This window comes from Tachypleus tridentatus, chromosome 10 (assembly GCF_004210375.1).
Source record: "Tachypleus tridentatus isolate NWPU-2018 chromosome 10, ASM421037v1, whole genome shotgun sequence".
Taxonomy (NCBI): Eukaryota; Metazoa; Arthropoda; class Merostomata; order Xiphosura; family Limulidae; genus Tachypleus; species Tachypleus tridentatus.
The window spans coordinates 162,973,195-162,994,165 of NC_134834.1; the positions used below are offsets into that span (position 1 = coordinate 162,973,195).

Below are 20,971 nucleotides of genomic sequence, written 5' to 3' on the forward strand. Positions count from 1 at the left end.
ATTACAAGAATTCCTGAAGATTCAAAGATTCTTTATATGGTCAAACAAAAAATTACAAACATTTATCTCTATCAAAATGAATAACAGCATGTTTATGTTCATAAATTTAAACTTACAGTTGTAAATTAGTTTTGGAAAGGGTTTAGTTCCCTAAGAAATAGCAAATCTTTGTCATTCTGAATGATGAGAAACATGATCCCATGAAATATTCAGCTGCTCCTACAATCACTAGTGGAAAGTTCGAAATTTCTCAGCTGTCTAAACTTTTTATTAGTCTGCTGTACGTATACAATAAAGATTACTAATATCACTGCTGATTTATGCTTACATGTCCTGGTCAAAATGTGAGAGTTTGAGCAATGCTAAACACTTGCACTAATGTAGCATATTAATCCTCTCTCCATGAGCATCTTTTACTGCACGTCTTAAGGTTTTCAGTGAATTACATTCAAAATTTAATTAAAGTATTTATGTTATACCAATTAGGATAGCATAAAATCCTAGCTAATAATCCATATTTTAACAGTATACCAGTTTAAATTTAACTTTATAAGGCAATATTAAAAAATCCTGAATTTCTTCTTGTGTTTGAAATGTCACTTTTTCTTAATTTATTTTATTTACAAACCCTCTAAGTACAAAATTTAATGTAAATTACTCATTATACTGTTTTCACCACTCAGGCAAAACACAATTTTCATAGCTTTCAATCTTGTTTGGTTTTACATAAACATCAAATTGAAAACCAAACACTTCATGCCACACCTATTAGTCACAACCTCACTTTCAGGATTTGTTAGTAATTCTCAAGCAATTGATACCAAATAATTTATAACTAACAGAAAATGAAAATTTTCATCCAAATGATGTATTATATTATGTTGCTTTCTGTACAGACAACTGTCAAATTCTCCAAGTTTTATTCACACTGGAAACATGCTGATTAGTTCAGAAGAATTTGTAACAACTCTTACTGCAATTAGAAAGCCAGAAAATGTGATAGTTACAGGACATTGTTTGCTTTTTGCACATTATTATTATTACATATTATTAAAATGTCTATGTATTATTTAATTAAATAAAAATTATTTAGTGTACTACTACCATTAATATAAGAAAAGTAGGCTTAAGTGCCATCAACAAAGAGAGAAGGTCTAGGCAAGTACTTTATTTCTTGTTTTTCACATGCATTATTATTAAAGTAACTAAAACGTAAAAATATAAAACTTTTTAGGTGAGTTAAGGTTAGATTAGGAAAAATAAATAATAATAAAATATAAAATTTTTCATGAGATATGTACATGAGCAGCTTGCAGGTGATGTAATTCAATAACAAGATTTTTTAACACAAGTGATTTGTAACTTAAAATGGCAAAGACAGTAGTTAAACACATTTCAAATCTCAATACAGTAATAAAATGTATGTATAAAAAGATGTACATTATTATGAATTTAAAGCTACTTAGGATAAAAAAAAGTTTCATATTACAATCTGAAGTTATTCTGGAAAGGAGAAAATGATAATTTAGATTTCTTTCTTTGATTTTTTCTTTTTTTGTGGTTATAAAACCATTTAAATTAAATAACCTTGCAGAATTAGGGTAGAGAAAAGAACATATACAAGTGATACTGAAAAAATAAGTGTTTGAAATGTATTTAACAGGTTTAAAGATTATACAAATTATAATTAAGATTTTTGAGATGAAAAAAGTATTTGTAATCTTAAGAAGAAAATCATTTTAACTCTCACTGGTTAAAAAAACCCACCAAAAAACTTGATATATTCATAGAGAAATCTTTAGTAAAAATACTTTATTAAAAAAAATCTATTTTTTTAAATATAAAAAAAAATTGTGATACTTACTGAAAGTCTGTCAAATTATTAAAGATACATATACCATATTAACAGTTAGCAGCATGAAATTACAATAAAAACAAAGTGGTGACGTGGTGAATCAATTTGACGAAGCTTGTGTTGAGAGAGTTAAGGCCTTTTTCAAGTATATATTAAGAAATGTATGTTAAATCATAAAACTGTATATCCACATGTTCCTCTTAAAATACTTATTTGATGACAAATTTAAATGTGCATACCTTATATACCCTAGCTTTAGATACAAATAATTCTATGAGAGTTGGTGTGTGCTCTATGGCTGTATTGACATACTCTAAGGCTTTGTCTGTTTGTCCCAAGTAATCAAAATGTTGAGCCAGAAAGTAGTAGGTCCAAAGGAGAGCAGTAGCAGGCTCCTTTTCAATACAGTTATCTGTAAGAAATCAAAACATTCAGTTATTTAATTTGGTTAACATTTAGCGAATATTGCAAACTATGAAAAGTCAAAACAAATTCATGCTATTTTTAAAGATACTTCATCTCACCCATTATTTCAGAAAAATCATTCATCCTCTCCATCCAGACAACTTCTGTCGTTAATATTAACAAACTGTTATAACAGAACGCCCTACATAATTTACTGAAGAAACACTGATTGCATAATCTGCAACTCTGCACCACATTTTAAATAGTTTTATATAGTAGCTGGTAGTAATAACAATAATAAAAACACAACTTAAGTCTACTGTATAGTAACAAACCAACCTAAAATTCTCAAAATGAACTAAATTTTTATAACAATCAAGAAAACAGTCCAGTTTGACTTCTGTGTAATGCTTTCAATTGAGACTCCATATCATTTAATACTATATCAAAATAAAAAAGTTCAAGTCCTTATTAGCCTAAATATTAACAATCACTTCACCCTTTTGCTTACAAAATATCCTTACTAAAATATCTGATGAAATTTCACAAAATACAATGTAAGATACAAGGATTATAAAATATGTTATCTTACACACACACACACACACACATACATATTGTGTAAGTTATTATGGGAATAAATATTGAAGAAAATCAGGAAAGAAGTAAACTTTACATACACACACACAGGTCTATTACTTAAGCCTTCATCACATTGAAATTGTATTAAACAATGTACATGGTTCTACAAAAGTTTAAAAGCATTAAGTTCAATTAGAAACAAATTGAACTCTCCTTTTTCAAGGAATGGACCTGTCCAGACTGATACATAAAAATATTCCAACAAATTTCCATGATAATCTGTGAAAGATCCTGGAAAAATAGCTATGTGGATGTTTAAACTGTTGTTGTACAGAGATGTCTTGAAACAAGTTTCTGATTACTTTTGGAGATATGCACATGTTTAAATTAAACTTAGAATTTCAGAACAATTCACCACTGTTTGAAAAAAAACACTCAAACAATACACAGAAGAAACTTAAATACTTTTCTTCCTAAACTCATATACCTTGAGTACAATATAAATAACCTGTAAAGCTTCATAATGAACATAAGATGTTAAAATAGTAAAATCACGATTATGTTGCAACTTACCATCTTCTGAAAATACTTCCTTTTGCTTCAACATACTTGCATATCCAAGGACCAACTCTTCAATAATTTTCACCTATTCAAAAACCAGTCTTGTAATTCTTTAACAAAATATACTTAAAATATATGCACATACACACACATGCACAGTTCTTACAGACACGAAAAAAATATGTCAACACTTTTTCTGTAATACTCACATTTCTTATGAAAGATTAAACATGCATTTTCTTTTTTTAAAGAAACTAACAATATTCTACATGAAAGAAAGGCAAAAATAACAAACTTATTTCTTATTTTTTAATTTATGTTAATTATTTCAAGAGCATTTTTTTCTAAAACTGAAATTGCACAGTTTTTCATAAATTTTCATAATTTTGAAAAACCTATTAAAATCCTTTTCACATCTGTCCTTACAAAGTATGGAGAGAAATATAGCAATGACTTTCTACATTATGGATTTCCTTTAGCAAATACTTTTTGGTATCCTTACTTATTCTGCATTTTGATACAAAACTCTTTTGTAAGATTTTCACAAAAAAAGTAAATTTTATATTAAATAATCATTCTATTACTTAAGACTCAAACCCTATTGTTAGAAAGAGTATCCCTCCTTGTTCCTGGTTATATCCCATAACAGATTCAAATGACACTCAAGGATTAGTATTGGATGCATGATCTGTACAGTGTAATAACATTGAAGGTCTGGGTTTTATTTTAATTTGAAATAGAGTAGTATTGGCCATTCCCATTCACAATTAGTGAAGTATGGTTGAAAAGTAAACAAATCCCTCACATTCTCAAAAATGAGTGACAAGGACTACAAATGGAAACAACATATGCACAATTAATGCAATATCTTGTAGTAGATTGTTTGTTTTTTAATTTTGTGCAAAGCTACACAAGAGCTCTCTGCACTAGCTGTACTTAATTTAGCAGTGTAAGACTAGAGGGAAAGCAACTAGTCATCACCACCCACCACCAACTCTTGGGCTACTCTTTTACCAATGAACTGTGGGGTTGATCATCACTTTATAATAATGCCCCCATGGCTGAAAGGGTGAATAAGTTTGGTGTAACAGGGATTTGAACCTGCAACCCTCAGATTAACCACCTGGCCATTCCAGGACTTTTGTAGTAGAAAAAAGACTTATCCGCAACAATGTTTTCAAACACAATTTGAAAACTATAATTAACCGTTTTATAACAGGCTTGGTATAATATACACAAGTTCATACACACATTAAGTATTTATACCATAACTTTTCATGCAGTACACGTATCTTCACAAAATTATTAGTAAACATCACATATTTTTGTATGCAAAAAAATCAGATTTTTTATTGAAGTATTTTTACTAAAGATTTGTTTGTGAAAATGGAGTATTTTGTCACTAGTTCAAATACAAAGTGATTTCATGTAATGATTAAAAAATCAATACTTTGTTCCAAAAATCTCAAATATTTGTGGAATCTATAAAACCTCCTTAATACATTTCAAACATTTGTTTTCAATAAGATTTTATATATTTTTGTTATTTTCTTTAACCTACATGGGATCTGACAATTTGAAACCACCATAAAAACTTAAGAAATAAATATAAATTATGTTGTTTTGTGTGTGTGTGTGTGTGTGTGTGTGTGCTAGAATGACTACAAATTATAATACAAATATACAATTGTTTAATCTAAGCAGCTTAAGTTTCATGATGTTGCATTTTAATTATTTTTTTTATTACATTAACCTTCCAGTGGTGTCTGGCTAACATTATATAACTTATATTGATGCAATACACATGCACTCAAGGCCCCATATCTAATAGCATAAAACTTACCTTTTGTCTTTATAAAGTCTTAGCTGTGTTTTAGCAGACTAGTATTTTGTAATATATAGTAACATTTTAATTAATACACATTATATGTATATAGATTATAAATAAATTAAAATTATTTTTCTTAAAATATAGAACAATATATATATAAAGTAAAGTAAACAATTATCTCTTCTAGCTACTACCTTTAAACTTGCTTGCTGCTCAACATAGGTTGCTAAGCCTTTTAAAATTTATCACATGTAGGATATAAAACAAATTATTCCTTTTATTTTATATATATACAGTTGCTAACCAAAAAAAATCATAAATTATTATATCAATACTACAAAATCCCATTGTAATTTATCAAGCTTAATAACTAAGTTGTATTCAGGTCTAAAAAAATATGAAATGTGGAGGAGGCCTACCTTGGTATCTTGGTTGAAAGAAATGTGGTAGCCTTTTAACAGATTAAAATGGCTAAGAAAACCATGAGGAGAAGGTTCTAGATTATTCACATGTCATATATTGAAGCATATGTAAGGGACCATTTCCAAAACAATAGAAAGAGGTGAACAGTATCACCATGTTTAATAAAGTACAGAAGCCGCACCTCAGCAAAATAAAAAGATATGAGAGTTTTACCTTATATTTTAGGTTGTCAATATTGATAATTTGAGTTCTTAATTTGTATAAAACTATAGACTGTGTTTTGGCATCATAAACATCTAATTTAAAAAAAAATTAGATATTTAGGGGTGTTCTACTAAAATTTACTTTTAACTTAAGAAATTAACTCGTATATAATATTAAAGTTTGAATTATAATCTACAATTTGATATGAAACTTACTGACATAAATTCATAAAATAGTATTTTTATAAAATGTTGAATACAAGTCAACAATCATGATGACATGGCCTTTGACCCTTAACCCATCACAAAATGGTTAATTAATGATTATTGAGAGAAATAAGATAAACATCCTTTGCAGTTTAGCATTTTTGTTTAAAATATTAAGCCTATTAGTTCCTTTTTTTTTAATTGATTTTTGTCATTTAATGATGTAGCATTAAATTACTTGTACCAAAAACATGCAAGATGCATTTTAAATAAAACTTTTACTATCATCTTGGTCTGTGAAACTGACAAGTTATAGTGATGAAAGCACAAGTTCCTGGGAAGTAACCTATGTCAGAAAAAATACAGATTTGAAAAGTTATTTTTACACACCTATGATTCAAAACCTAATAAAACTATGACAAAAATTCACTTATAGTCAAGTTTGATAACAAGATAAACCATTTTACTCCACATATATATAGTTAGTAACTACAAATCCAATAATGGTAAGACAAAAAATGTTAAAAGAAATATTCATGATGAAGTTTAAGAAAAAGCAAAGTGCCTTGATACAAGGAATAAATTTTAAGGTTTCATATTTTTATGCCACTACTAAGGCAGTAAGTTACTTCTTACCTTCTCTAGGTCTGTGTATAATGGCCTCAAGTCAACAAACAAAGGAGGTATCCCTTTGTGTATGGCTCTCCGCATATAGTCATCTACTAACTTCCTGAACACTTCACCTAAAAAATAACTAGAAATTATATAAAAATTGCATTTGACAAATATAACTAAAGTGAAAATATAATGTAAAGGTTAAATAACAATATTAATTTCTGCTAAAAAACTTGCTGTTTTAGCAGTAATTATTTCTGTATCCTTTTCAGACAGATTAAAGGGATTAAGATCTTACCCGAGGTAAAATTCAAAGGAAGCCGTCTCGGCATTTGAGTCCTGGGAAATTTTTCTTGGAATTCTTTATATATTTTCAGTCTTTCTTCCACTGAACCTGATGGAATATTTTTAGTTTGTATTACAAAATTATGGCCATAAAACACAGTAACTTATTGACAAAATGTTTTCTTCCTTGAAATATTAAAAGTTTCCCTAGTACGAGCATTCCTTCAAAAATAACAACAAAGATCTTAAAATGAGCTACATCTTTAAAAGTTTATAAATATATATATATTTATATACATATTTTTCCGATATATAAAATACAATCTACATTTAAAACTTTTATATTTTGTAATGTTAAATTACAGGCTAATACCAAATGAAATCTTATTTATTAAACTCGTAGCTGTATTTGATCTTTAATATTTGTTAATATTTCTCTCACACTTAATTCTATATTATCTATAACCAATCAAAAGCCAATGTTTTTAACTATCAGATGATGCATCATATAACATGGTTTTCTAAATGGAGGATTGTGAATTTCAGTGCTAGTATAAGATTTATTCCCACAAGAAAAATGATGACTAGCTTGGATATTTTGTAAGTACTTGATGCATTGAAAGAAAGCTAGAAAAACTGTGATGATAAGGGGAAATTACCGACCTCTTGCTTGTTATTATTCCATGTTCTTTGGTGCATTATGCAATTAAATAAAATTGTTCAGTGCATTGTTATCATTAGTATAAAAAAGTAGGGTTAAGTGCCATTGACAATCGACAGCAAGAATAAAAGATTATTTGGGCAAGTTCTTTATTTCTTGTTTTTCACATTTATTCTTCATTTATTATTATAAAGTTAACTAAAATGTAAACATAGGGCTTTTTTCAGGTTAGTGAAGCTTAGATTAAGTAAAGTAAATAAGAGCAAAATAAAAATGTTTCACGAGCATGCACGTGAACAGCTTCTGGATAATTTAATTCAAAAACATGATATGAGCTCCACATTTCCCAAGTGATTCATAACTAATAATGAAGTGAACAGTAGTTAAGACATGGTTCAAATGGCAATGAAACAAAATGTAAATATAAATAAATGTATACTATTATGGGTTTAAAGCCATGTAGTTTCATGTTACAATTTGAAGTCATTCTAGAAAGAAAAAGAGGGTAAATTAGATTTATTTCAAATATTTAGTGGTTGTGAGCCCATTTAAGTTGAACCAACCTTACACAAAGTTAGGGTAGAGAATATAACAGATAATATACAAGTGTTTGAAATGTATATAATAGGTTTAGAGATAATGCAAACTAAAATGGAAATTTTTGAGATGAAGAAAAAGTATCTGTAATCTTAACATGATAATAACGTTGCACACTGACTATTCAAAAGAAAAACTTGATATATTTATGAACAAATCTCTTAAGTTTATTTAAAATACTTCACAATTTTGTGAAGACATATATATTATATTCAAAGTTACAGTATCAAACCTATAAAGACAGAGAGTCACATGGTTGGTCAGATCAACTGAGCCTGTATGGAGCGAGTTAAAATTATAATACCAAAATTAACATTTTTAACTTACAGGACAACAGAACCACTTTGGGACACCATATGTTGAAATATATTGACCCATATACACCATTAAAAACACCTTAAAAATAGATTTTTTAAAAACTTTTAAACAAATTATCACAGAGAATGGAACAAATCATCAAAAAACTTGAAGTTAGATGAACTAGAACTGCTACATTTGTTTCATTTTCTTTAGTCACACGTTGTCTTCTGTCAGGGAAATTGGTGAACAACTGTGACTCCAGAACTTTGGGTTCCCTTAAAAAACAAGCTTCATAAAGCTCTAACTTAAAGTGACCTTTATAGGGGTCACAAATAAGCATGCTCTTGATTAAGCAATTTCCTATAACTATTCTTTTTATATAATTATCCATTCCATATAAAATTCCTGTTGATTTTAAATCAATTTGATGACTAGAATTTCTCATATGAAAATCTGGCATTATTTGTGTTCCAATATTTAATATCATTTTTTTAAGTTCAGAAACTTGTGTTACTTCTTCTAGTTTCATTTAAGTAACCAGTGTCACAGGATTGTTATGGTATAATATGAATCTTGTTTACCTTCAGCTGTAGTTCTATTTGAAACAAGGTTATTTATAATGGTCTTCAGGTATTTGCTATGTAATTCTAAATTCTTTTTGAATGTGTCAAAACTATTTGCTCTGATTTGAAGGCTTCTAATATTATGATTTGTTTTACTGTATTTTTTTCACTAATTGCCATATTTCATAGCATTCTTTTAAATTCTTGTATTATATAAATATCTAAGTATTTAAAAAAAACATTTTTAGACATCGTAAGAAGCTAAAAAATGTCTTAACACCCATACACACAGTTATTAAAATTAGTGCATCACTAATTTCTATTCATTTAAATATCATACATTTCCAAATACTTCACATCTTCATGTGATAGGCTGAAAGGATGTGTGGATGTCACATATATAAGCTAGAAAGTTACTGGCACTTTGAAACCTTTATTTCTGGAGTGGGTAAAACTTAATTAGAAGACTGATTGATTGTTTGAAATTAAGAACAAAGCTACATGATGGACTGTCTGTGCTCTGCCCACCACAAGTATCGAAAACTGGTTTCTAGCAGAGTGAGTCTGCAGACATACAACAGCACCACTAGGGGGAAGATTAGAAGATATAAAAAAAATGGATATTTAACTCTATCAGTATTTTTGTTTTGCTTTTTATACACAAATCTGTGTTTCTACAAAGTAAAAGTTTAAAACTTCCACCCCAGTCAAGTACCATTTTCACTTTGAAAAGATCACTTAACAGGTTTTGATTCAAGATATAAACCATAACACTAAAACAACTTTAACTCATCATTTTGGAATAAATTCTGGAAGAGCACAGCAGTGAGTCTCATGTAACTTTCAGTAACCAAAATAGAGTACCCAATAAACCTATAATCACATGGACAGTCAAGAAGAATCAAGACTCAAAGTTGAACCTGGTTTCAGTGTTGACTCTAGGCCTTGATAGTATGCAAGGTTTTCAGGATTCCTATTTAATAGTTCTCTGTAGATTTCTTCAGCTTTATCCAGACGACCAAGTTGAACTAAGATCTCAGCTGCCAAAAAATATACATGAAGGTATAAGACATGATGTTACTGGTGTGATACTAAAAAGCATTTATATATATATCTTATTTCAAAATATTATACAAAATAACAAAACTGTCACATCAAGTTTACACTTTGTTATGCAATATATTAAAATCACGAAATGAAGAACATTGTACAATACAGAATTAAAATATTTATTTAAATATCAATCAATAATCATAAAAGACAACATTTTACTAACTATTGGCATTGATTAATATCTTCAGAAATGTAAAAAACAAATAATGAACCATATAATTACAAAAAGCCATGGCCACGTGACTACGAGTTTACATATTTAAAAATATCCCACCATCTAATCACTTTCTTATTTTCTTACCCTTCATCCTTATTTAAATTTTTAATATTGCTATGTAATTCCACATATTATAAACAAATCTTTATTCAAACCCTTAGAAAACAAAACTGTGGACAATTCCACAAACTTAAGTCTCATTAAGCCCTGTATTAGAAATGTAAAATAATATCTTTGAAAACTTAGATTTTATAAGCACTACTACAAATACATTTAACAAATTCAGTAAATACTTTTATTTGCAAAAATGAAAACTAAGTAGCATACAAAGCACCTAACATTAATAATTTAATTACCTTAAATTAAAAAATATTGAAAGGAAAGCTCAAGTATTAAAGTCACACACGAGGATGTATACTTAACTTGTAAGTTGTACTTTCTAGCCAAAATTAATAAGCTTTAAGAGTTTATAAACCACTAAAATTCTTACCTCTAGTTTCTAAAACAGATAGCTTGTCAGATATTTGTTCTTCATATTTTTCTAAATGTTGAAGTGCTTCTTCTAATGTACCACTCTCTCTAATCACCATATTCTGATATAGCAGTAACTCACTATGTTCATAATCATAGCCAGGTTTCTGTAAGTTATTTTAGATTGTTAGCAAATGTTTATTTAAAAATGGCATTACTCAACAAAACATACAACAAAAAACCAATATTCATGCAGTTAATATTTCTTTTTTGAAAATAAAATTTTGCATCTGTGATTATCTTGTGACAAATACAACTTGTGTATACCTTTGTTTTTGGAATGTTTTCAAGATACTTTGCCTTACAAGAGAAATTTTGCAAAACCAGAAAGAAAAAAAAATTACAGAAAAAAACAAACTTGATGGGAATATTTTCTGCTATCAATGAAAGAATCTCACTGAACAAAACTTCTTGTGTTGTTACAGAATTATTAATGTTGAATAAGTCATAAATAAATTGGGATGACATTGCCTAGAACTGACCAAACGGTGAATGATGAGTAAATTTATTATTTCAAGAATATCTGTCATTATGTGTGTACAGATATAAAACAAAGAAGCATACCTGATATACAAAGCTAAGAGATTCACATTATCACTAATAGATAGGCAAAACATAAAAAAAAATTCAACATTTTAATACTAAATATTCAGGTTAACGGTCTTTAATGATCAACTGAAACATTAAAAATGACAATTTCAACCCTAAATTAGGATACATTATTTGCACAAAGTAAATGTTAAGAAATATTCTGAAAATTTGGCTTCATTTAACCACAAAATTTAAATTACAAGTACACTACTTCAAAACATCATCTGAACAACTCAATCTTTTGGCCAGTCACTTGAAATATTCTTTCAAAATTCAGATTAAAAAATATTAATTTGCTTCAAATATTAGCCAAGAAATCATAAATGCACTTTTTATACCATAAACAGCAAGATAAAATTAAAATTCAATCACATTAAATGCTAATGTTGTATTGACTAATAAATTAGATAAAAGCAACTATGAATTTAGAAGTAGCCAAAACAAACCCAAGTTTTGCATATTTAAAAATACAAGTAAACCAAATGTTGCTTCAGTATTCCTCTGAAATAGACCTTTCTTGCTTAGCATTTACATATTTATGAATAACAGCTATACAAATAACATCGGAGCATAAAAGCACTACAATTATCAGGCTTTATGGTAACGAAACAATAAACCTCATAATTTTCAACCACTGCACAAAAAAGCAATGTATATACATAATATACCTCATGTCTAGTATAAATTAAACTTCATTTACCGTTTGTGTTTTCCTGAATTCCTCCAGTATCTTTAGGGCCATTTCATAGTCTTTTAATAAATGGTAAGCCATAGCAAATCCAATCCACGAGGCTCTTTGAGTTGGACGTAACATGAAAAGTTGGTAGCGTGTGTCCTAAAAACATAGAGCAAATGCATCACTAATTATTTCACAGCACAACATAAAACACAGAAACTGAAAGTGATAGTGTTTTTGAGAAGAAAAATACATTTCTATGTACAAAGTACTTCCATGCTTAATATGGTGTGTACATTCATAACTGAAATCATAATTTTCATTTTAAAACTGTAAAATAACAGCATCACTAATTAAAAACTGCACAAGTTTAAAAAATTAAATTATAGCTATGTGACATCATAAACTAAATTTAAAAAAATGTGATGAACTGAAAACTGATAGGACATATTCACAAAATACACCTACATGCTATTCTTTAATATCTGCTACACATCATTCATTACAATCATGCTCGTATAAAAAAAGGTTGCTGTAATGACTGGTAACAATATTTCATTGCAAAGCCTATAGATGCATTACCATACCACTAAATGCTGTGTAGGTATCATTTTTCCTAAATTTAAAGTATGTGTTCCTCACAAAGAATACTTTTTATTTTTATAAAAGTAGCATATCATGGTAAGTTTTAAAATTTTAATTAAAAATTAAATGTTTTATGAGCCCAACAATAAAAGTAGAGTACAAGAACAAATAAGAGTAAATATTATGAAAAATTTAATCACTATATATATTGTCTGTGTTTAAACTTTAGCATTTTCACAAACCACATAAAAGGCTATCTTCACACAGCTGTCACTTATTTTTAACTGATAGACAAGAGGGAATGCTAGTTCACAGCACCACCACCAACTACTGAGGTAGTCATCCAACCAAACAATGATTAACATTACTCTTTTTCAGAGCATCCTAGCCCAAAGTGTGGAGCAAGTTTTAGGAGTACAAATCATGAATCCTCAGATTAACAATCTGGGCACAGTAACCAATAAGTCATGCCTGGCCCTATCTTAAGGGAGCTTCTCCAACAAGAATATCAGAAGATAACCTTGAATTTTCAGTCTAGGTATTTTTCAAAAAAAGGTTTGTTTCTGTAAAATAACACTAGAAAATTTGCAAAACAATAATATAAAAGTTAATTAAACATATGCCAATGAGTAAGTCAATTAGACTGTTGACAAAAAAGGAGATCTGACCATCGGTACTATAGAGCAGTATTTCTCAAACTTTTCAATACCACGAACTCACTGACACCCCACTAAAATGCATCTTACATGTAATAATTCTGGCAGTTTTGTTTATCTTTGTGAAAGCTTACAGACTGGCAAAATAAATGAGCATTAGGTATTTATTAATGGTTTTAAAGTTTTTTGTTTCAAATAAGAAATGTTTCTGGATACAAAAACACTACTCAAAACAATGAAGATTATAAAGAGAATTATCTTCTGATGTATCACCAATTCTTATTTTCAAAGCATCCATTTGCCAATGCCCTGTTTTTAGTGCTGACATTTCCCATTGGTTACTACCAAATGGCAGAGGAATGTTTAGCAGTAATGGCCATGTTTATTTGTTATATGTTGTTCAATAATTTAATATTTTGATTATAGAACACTTGCATATATTTGCAACTGTTATTTCCCAGTTGCACACTTCTGTGGCCACGAATATAATTATCTGGAAAGTTCTGGCACTACTATGGCAAATTTCTTATTTAATTAAATAAAGCACATAAGAAAGCAAAATATTAATATGCAAATAACAAACTATAAAAAATTTTCTGGTTTTCTAATTATGAAATAAAAGCCTTTAAAAATTCAGTTAAGCTAGTCCATGTAATTTCTAGAAGAACAAATTGGAAAGCTAACCAGGAAACTGATAATTTTCAAGAGAGAAAACAGTATAACTCTCATTTGATAGATTAAAACCTTGACATTTTACTAGTTATAATACAGTATAAAATATCAGAATATATGGAAAATGGTTCTCACTTTTTTAGTTTATGGCTGCATAATCAAATATGATTGAAGGCTATGAAAGTTATGCTTTGCCTGAGAAATATCTATAACATAGTAAGTGATTTGTATTAAGTTTCATATGTCTTAGAGGGGTGGTAAATACATTAGAGGGAAAACATCCACAGAAAATATCACCATTCTCATATTATGTGTTATTCAGGATTTTTTAAAATATTTCCCAATAAAACTAAGAATTTCAAAGACAAATATTAAAATGTGATTTATTAACTGTGTTTTGATGTCATCTTTATTCATATACAATGAAAATAAAATAGTTTAATTAAATTTTGAATATAACTAAAAAGTGTTATGGTATGCACACTTCGACCTATCCATTGTTAAATATTTCATTCTGCAGTTAGGTTGGTTGGTTGGTATTTATTGGTGCAAAGCAACTAGACTATCTGCACCAAACAACCAGTAAAAAAAAATAAAAGTAAAGTTATTAAAACATGTAAAAAGAAATTATATTAAAATAAAACAATTGCCAAATTTTGAATAAAAAAACTTAAACAGAATTTAAAAGGCCAATGGCTCTAAATATTTAAAAAAATAGAAGTAAGGTAGACAGTGTCACCGTTATAAATGACACTGTCCAGTGTTATGTGTAAACCCATGGCAAAAACATGGTCACACATTGGTGCATCAGTCTTAGATAAAAGAAAACAATGAGTTAAAAAACTGTGACCACTGCATAGCCTAACCACGACAAATTCCTCCTTACAATCCTTATGAAAACAAGATGACCAAAAGGTTTGATCTGGAAAAATTTGTTATATCATTAATTCCAAGTTGACTGCTAAATGATATGGAGCTGAGCCTTTACTACAGGACTGTAGTTCATATGTGGTACAGGCTTGGCAGTGATAGCACCAGAGCAGAAAGATTAAGCTGCAGTGTCAGCAAGCTTGTTCCTGCAAATATCAATATGGACCGATATCTAAAAAAAAAACAGATAGAAATGGATGACAAGGAGAAATGGGCCAGTCAGTTTTCAATATCAATGAGAACAGGAAGAGAACTAACATGAAGTGATTCCAGGGCCAGTAGAGAGATAAGCAAGTCATTATAAATAGTACAGTTCGTGTACTGCATAGCTTTTACGTAATCCAAGGCACGAGAAATGGCATACAATTCAGCAGTGAACATAGAAACTGTAGAGAGGATCCTGTGTCCAACTGCAAAAATCACAACAAACCAAGACAGATCCCACAGACTCATCTGATTTTGAACCATCCATGAAAATGGGAATGGAAGGGTGGTTTGAAAGATGTTCAGCAAATAGAAGATGGTACTTCCAATCAAAAGTATCTGTTTTCTTCAGATGACTCAAAGAAAGGCCACATTTTGGGATGGTAATAAGCAATGGTGAGATGGGTTGACTAGTGAAGACAGCAATGTCATCCAAAGACAGACCCAATTCACCCAGCTGCACGTGGATACATAAATCCAAAAGAAACAATGGCCAACCATCTATTCTGAAAAAGCATACCCCACTGTGGAAGAAACAAACAAACCCCAGGTGGGATGCTGTAGTAAATATATAAGCTTTGAAGCATATAGTAAAGAAAAGTGCAAATGGCAGAGGTGTAGAGGAGATTCATAAGACTTGGTGTACATACTCCAAACTAGAGAAATGCAGAAGGCCCCTGTGCAGAACAAAAGCCCTAAATGGTAAATAGGATCCAACATCTTTAAGACCAAGATCCTGACAGAACCATAGACAAGAGACCCATAGCCCAGTCTGGACTGAACGAGAGCACATTAGATCTTTAACACAGAACATCGATCTGTTTGCCAAGAGGTGGAAGAGCAGATATGGAAGATGTTCAGTGCTTGTGTACACTTGATACATATCTGTTTCATGTGTGGAATGAAGGTCAGCTTATGGTCAAAGAAAAGGCCCTAAGAACTTTGTCTCAGGGACCACAGACAGAGCTCAGGGTCAGGGTAGCAAAAGTGCAAGCAAACAGTTTGAGAGAAAGAAAAGGTAAAATCATTTGCTGTGGCCTACTTCAATAAACAATTGAGGGCAGTTTAAAGCTGCTGCTCAATAAACCTCACACTTGATGACTGATACGAGATGAGGTTTATACACAGTCCACTTGCAATTGTAGGAGGAAGTTGTCCAGTGATGACATTAATCTTCACACTGAAAAGTGTGACACTCAAGACATAGCCCTGAAGACCTCCAAGTTCACCGGAAAGGAATGGGAAAGCAATGAGTCCAAATGAACTTGGAATCACCTATCCTTTAAAAGGTTTTGTATAAATGTGGATAAATGGCCACACAACCAACATGAGTGCAGATCTCACAAAATACCATACCTCCATGTAGTATTGTAAGTCTTCTCAAAGTCGAAAAATACTGACATAGGATGTCGCTTGAAAAAGGCTACTCTGATCAATATTTCAAGTCAAATCAGGTGGTCCATGATGGAGCATTGTAATTGGAACCAACATTGGGTGGGCAAGAGGAGGATGTTTGATTCAATGAAACAAGTAAGATGAACATTAACCATCCTCTGTAAGCTCTTACAGAGACAGCTCATCAAAGCAGCTGGATGATAGTTTGAAGGAATCTTGGGATCATTCCCAGGTTTAAAGAAAGGGAGGACAATAGCATTGTGCCAAGTATCAAAAAAAGAATTCTCCTGCCAGATCTGATTAAAAACAACCAGAAGAACAGTAAGAGAGGCAGAGGAGAGATGGCACAGCATCTTGTAGAGAATATCATCAGGTCAAACCGATGTACTACCTGACCGATTAAGAGCAAGCTTACGTTCCACCAACATAAAGAAGAGATAACAGTCACAGAGACAATTAGCCCAAAACAAAGTGAGAGATCACTGCCTGTGTCTTCATGGCTAAGAACGTGGGGGTGAAGCACAAGTGTTAGATGCATGGGAAAAGCTTTTACTTAGAATACTGGCGATGCCTGGGGAATCGGTAACTTCCTGGCCATTGGATAGCAAAATGAAAGGGGGAATGGAGGTATACTGCCCACTGACCTTCTGAATCTCATCCTGTATGACTTTGGAACTGGTGGTAAAAGAGATGCTGATTGTGAACATAATCTAAGATTCATTCTGGCTTTAATGTCTTATCTGCCAAGCATGTGCACAGACCCACTGAAAAGTGATGCAGTTTGAAAGTGTGGGAGACCTATGAAGGGTATCCAAGGCCCATTTTTGAGACTTCTGTACCATGTGGCAGGCAGGATTCCCCCATGGACAAGGATACCACGGAAAATGTGTCGAGATTTTATGAATAGATTGAGCAGCTGCCTGGACAATATAATCAGTCACTACTGTCACAGAGTCATCTACTGATGACTTACAAATAATGGAATAACCCCTCCCCATCAATATCAGAGGAGATTATGTCCACTGAAGTCTCCTAGGATTAAAAATGGAGACAGGAACTGTTCAATGAGATCTTCAAGGTATGATTGATCATAGGTCTCTCCAGGAAACAGGTAGAGAGAACATGTAGTGATAATAAAACCTAAAGAAGTATGAACAGCTACAGCCTCCAAAGGTTTATCAAGTGGCAAAGACAGAGTAGGCACGTACTGGTTGAATGGCAGTGCCATATCTCCATCACACAAGCTGTCACTATGATATAAAATATTGCCAAAAGATAACTGTACCAGCAGGTTTTAAAAATGTTTTCTGTAAGGAAATACAAAGAGGATGACAAAAATCAACCAGCATCTTGATGTAATCCAAATTAGAATGAAAATTTCACAGTTCCACTGTATCAAAAGTGGCCATTTTTTACTTAGATGGAGGAGAATTGGGTGGAGATCCCTTCTGTTTTCAACAGCATTGTTTATCTTTATTAAAAGGAGGTCTATTGACCTCCTGCCAGGATTAGTGAGCAGATTTCTGTTGGTGGACAATGATTCCAGTGACTGAGGACGTGAATGAACTATCTCTCTGCATCTCAAGACTGAAGAAAAAGAAGACAAACCCAAGGAATTGCCAGAAGCCAGAGCCAAAAGAAGTGGAGCGAGGGAACCACTCCAATGAGTAGTAGGTACAAAGATGGGAGTAGACACTGACTTGTTAACTCTGTTAACTATGGAAGGCAAAAAACTCTTTACATGGTTTGAGAACAATTCTGTTAGAGGCACGGAGACATCTACCTGCACTCTCGCTCTAGCAGTGGAATGGAGTGCAGCAGCATATGTCCAGGATAAGTGAAAGACAATAACTTCCAAGCCTTTCGGTAGGAGATACCGTTCAGTCTTTAAACACTGCACTTGTTTTCCCTCCACTCACTTTGGGCAAGAATGAAAGCAAGAGGGGTGTGAACCATTACAGTTAACACAGTGGAGTCTGAGCTGACATTTGTAAGTGTTATTGTTTTTGTCACCACCACAAGTATGTGTCAAAGCACCACCATAAAAGACATTTTCAAATTATCAAACTGCTGACACTGGAAACATAGGAGAGGATTGGGAATATGTGGCTGTACCTTATAGTTTAAGTAACCTGTTTTGATGGTGACAGATGGATGGAGCAATCTAAATATAAAAATTAGAACACTGGCAGGCAACACAATTCCATCCTTGCAAGTAGAGATATGCTTCACTGCAGAATCTCTTTGGGTGGAGAAATCAGCAAGGATCTCTGACTCTGAGATGTTCTTTAAATTCTTCTGAACAATAACTCCTCTTGAGGAATTCAGACTAGCACAGGGAGTTACCTCATGGCCTATGGCCTTCGATTTCAAGAGGAGTTTAGTTTGTTGTGGTGAAGCTGTTTTGACCAAAATATCTCTACACACTGCCATTTCCTTACTGATTTGGAGGAGCCAGCAAACCCCTTCAATCCCTTCTGAATTAAGAAAGGAAGCATCTGCCCTAAGGATTTCTGACAATGAATACAAAATGAGAAACTGATCTACAGAATCCAACTGTGGTGGTGACTGTTGAATAGTCATCTATATGAGGTCTTTTTCTGATAATCTGCATTTTTTCCAGTTCTTTTATTATCATTTTCACAGATGGGGATACCCATAATAAATAAAGAACATTTCAGTGTCCACTGTCCCAACCCACCATGAAGCCCTACGAGGGGTCACACTGCAATGACAAAAATAGAACACTGCAGCAACTCCAGGGTTTCGTGAGCACTATACCCAAACAACAGCATCAAACACAATGTCCACAACACCCACTGAGAATGTCCATTACTGGTACTCGTTTGACCCTAGCCCAGGTGGACCAGCTGAATCACCCTATGGAAGGGGAGGGGAGGGGAGAGAGGCACTCCAAGGTTGCCCATCCTCTCCTCCCCTTCATGGGTCACAATGCATGCCAAACATTTGGGATGTTGATATCCCAGAGGAGGTAAACTGAAAATATAGAACCTTCTCTTGGAAGTCATCTCACCAAATACAGGAATCCATCTAGAGGAACAGCAATTAGGAAATTACAACTTATTAATACAAAATTTGACTTATAAACTATATTTTGAAGTTTATTAAAAAGAGTAGTTTAATTAACTTTTGAATGTAACTCTGTAAAAAAAAGTTTTGCTATGTGCACTGTGACTTCCAAAATGCACAACATTACAGGTTCATCTTAAAAAACAGAATCAATTCCCATTCCAATTAATATATAGCAGTCTAATGCCTATATATACTCTTATTTTGATTTCAAGTATTCTGTTTGTTATCTACAAATGGTAAGAGCTGCTAAATTCAAATGTATAAGTGATGTACTACACAATGTCAAATATCTGACAGTTCATACAGACAGAATTGCATAAGGAAATTATAAATGGTCATTTTCTTTAGAAAGACAACAGTATACACTACTTAAGCTTGATTCAGGGGAATTTAAAGACAAATCAACAAACTCCACTCTTACATATAATAATTATTTGTAAATGAGTAAATGTACTGTTATGATGTCTGTAAAGACATTTCTTTTGAAATATATAAATATTAGCCTACATTGTTGTTATTCAGTAAAGGTAAAATACATACCCGATAGCCTTCCAGATCCCTCATCTGTATCTGAAGAAGAGACAGGTCTCGTAGTATCTGAATATTATCCTGCAAGTAAATAACACAACAATCTTTTAAAATTGTACTTAGTTACTTTATCTATAAACACTACATATAAATTACATTAACTTTACCTATCTGTACATATCATTTATAACTTCAATATGCTATATAATGTTCAACTGTAATAATTATCTGAAAGTGACCAACTATTATATGTCAAAACATTATCTTATGTCAGCAAAACAAATTTTTCGTACTAAAAGATGCTTCTTGTGTCATAGAATTACTCAGTAAAATCTTCAATCAACGTTAAATCAGTAGGCCTGACAATATATTAAATTGCTATAATGTCTTGTATCCTGGTAACAGAATAACTAGGTGCTGTACATCAACAAAAGAAAACAGGAGTTAAACAATGGTTCACTAGATTTTACAATTATCAAATAAAAAATTAATAGTTTATCAATACACTATAATACAGCATAAGATTTATTACCCAACTTATCTGAGCTAAGGGGCTCTTAATTTCGAAGAAAGTAAAATGTATATCAACAATTAACTAATGTCCAAACAAGGAATCGTTTCATACCACTAAAACATCAAGTTAATATTTAGCCTGTAGTTGTGCTGACATTTCTGAAAAATTGGCATTCTAC

General features: G+C 31.4%; 1 protein-coding gene across 2 annotated transcripts in view; it reads right to left on the reverse strand.

Annotated features, from left to right (window-relative positions):
* Window positions 1–20,971, reverse strand: part of Naa15-16 (N-alpha-acetyltransferase 15/16) — a 64,469-nt gene that overhangs the window by 22,162 nt on the left and 21,336 nt on the right. For both annotated transcript variants that reach the window (XM_076465000.1, XM_076464999.1), the window contains exons 5-12: window positions 20,292–20,360; window positions 12,241–12,375; window positions 10,909–11,056; window positions 10,009–10,128; window positions 6,981–7,076; window positions 6,704–6,810; window positions 3,416–3,488; window positions 2,095–2,267 (exon numbers count right to left, since the gene is read on the reverse strand). In XM_076465000.1, coding sequence (XP_076321115.1) covers window positions 2,095–2,267; window positions 3,416–3,488; window positions 6,704–6,810; window positions 6,981–7,076; window positions 10,009–10,128; window positions 10,909–11,056; window positions 12,241–12,375; window positions 20,292–20,360 — 921 coding nt within the window. The remainder of the gene's footprint in view (window positions 1–2,094; window positions 2,268–3,415; window positions 3,489–6,703; window positions 6,811–6,980; window positions 7,077–10,008; window positions 10,129–10,908; window positions 11,057–12,240; window positions 12,376–20,291; window positions 20,361–20,971) is intronic.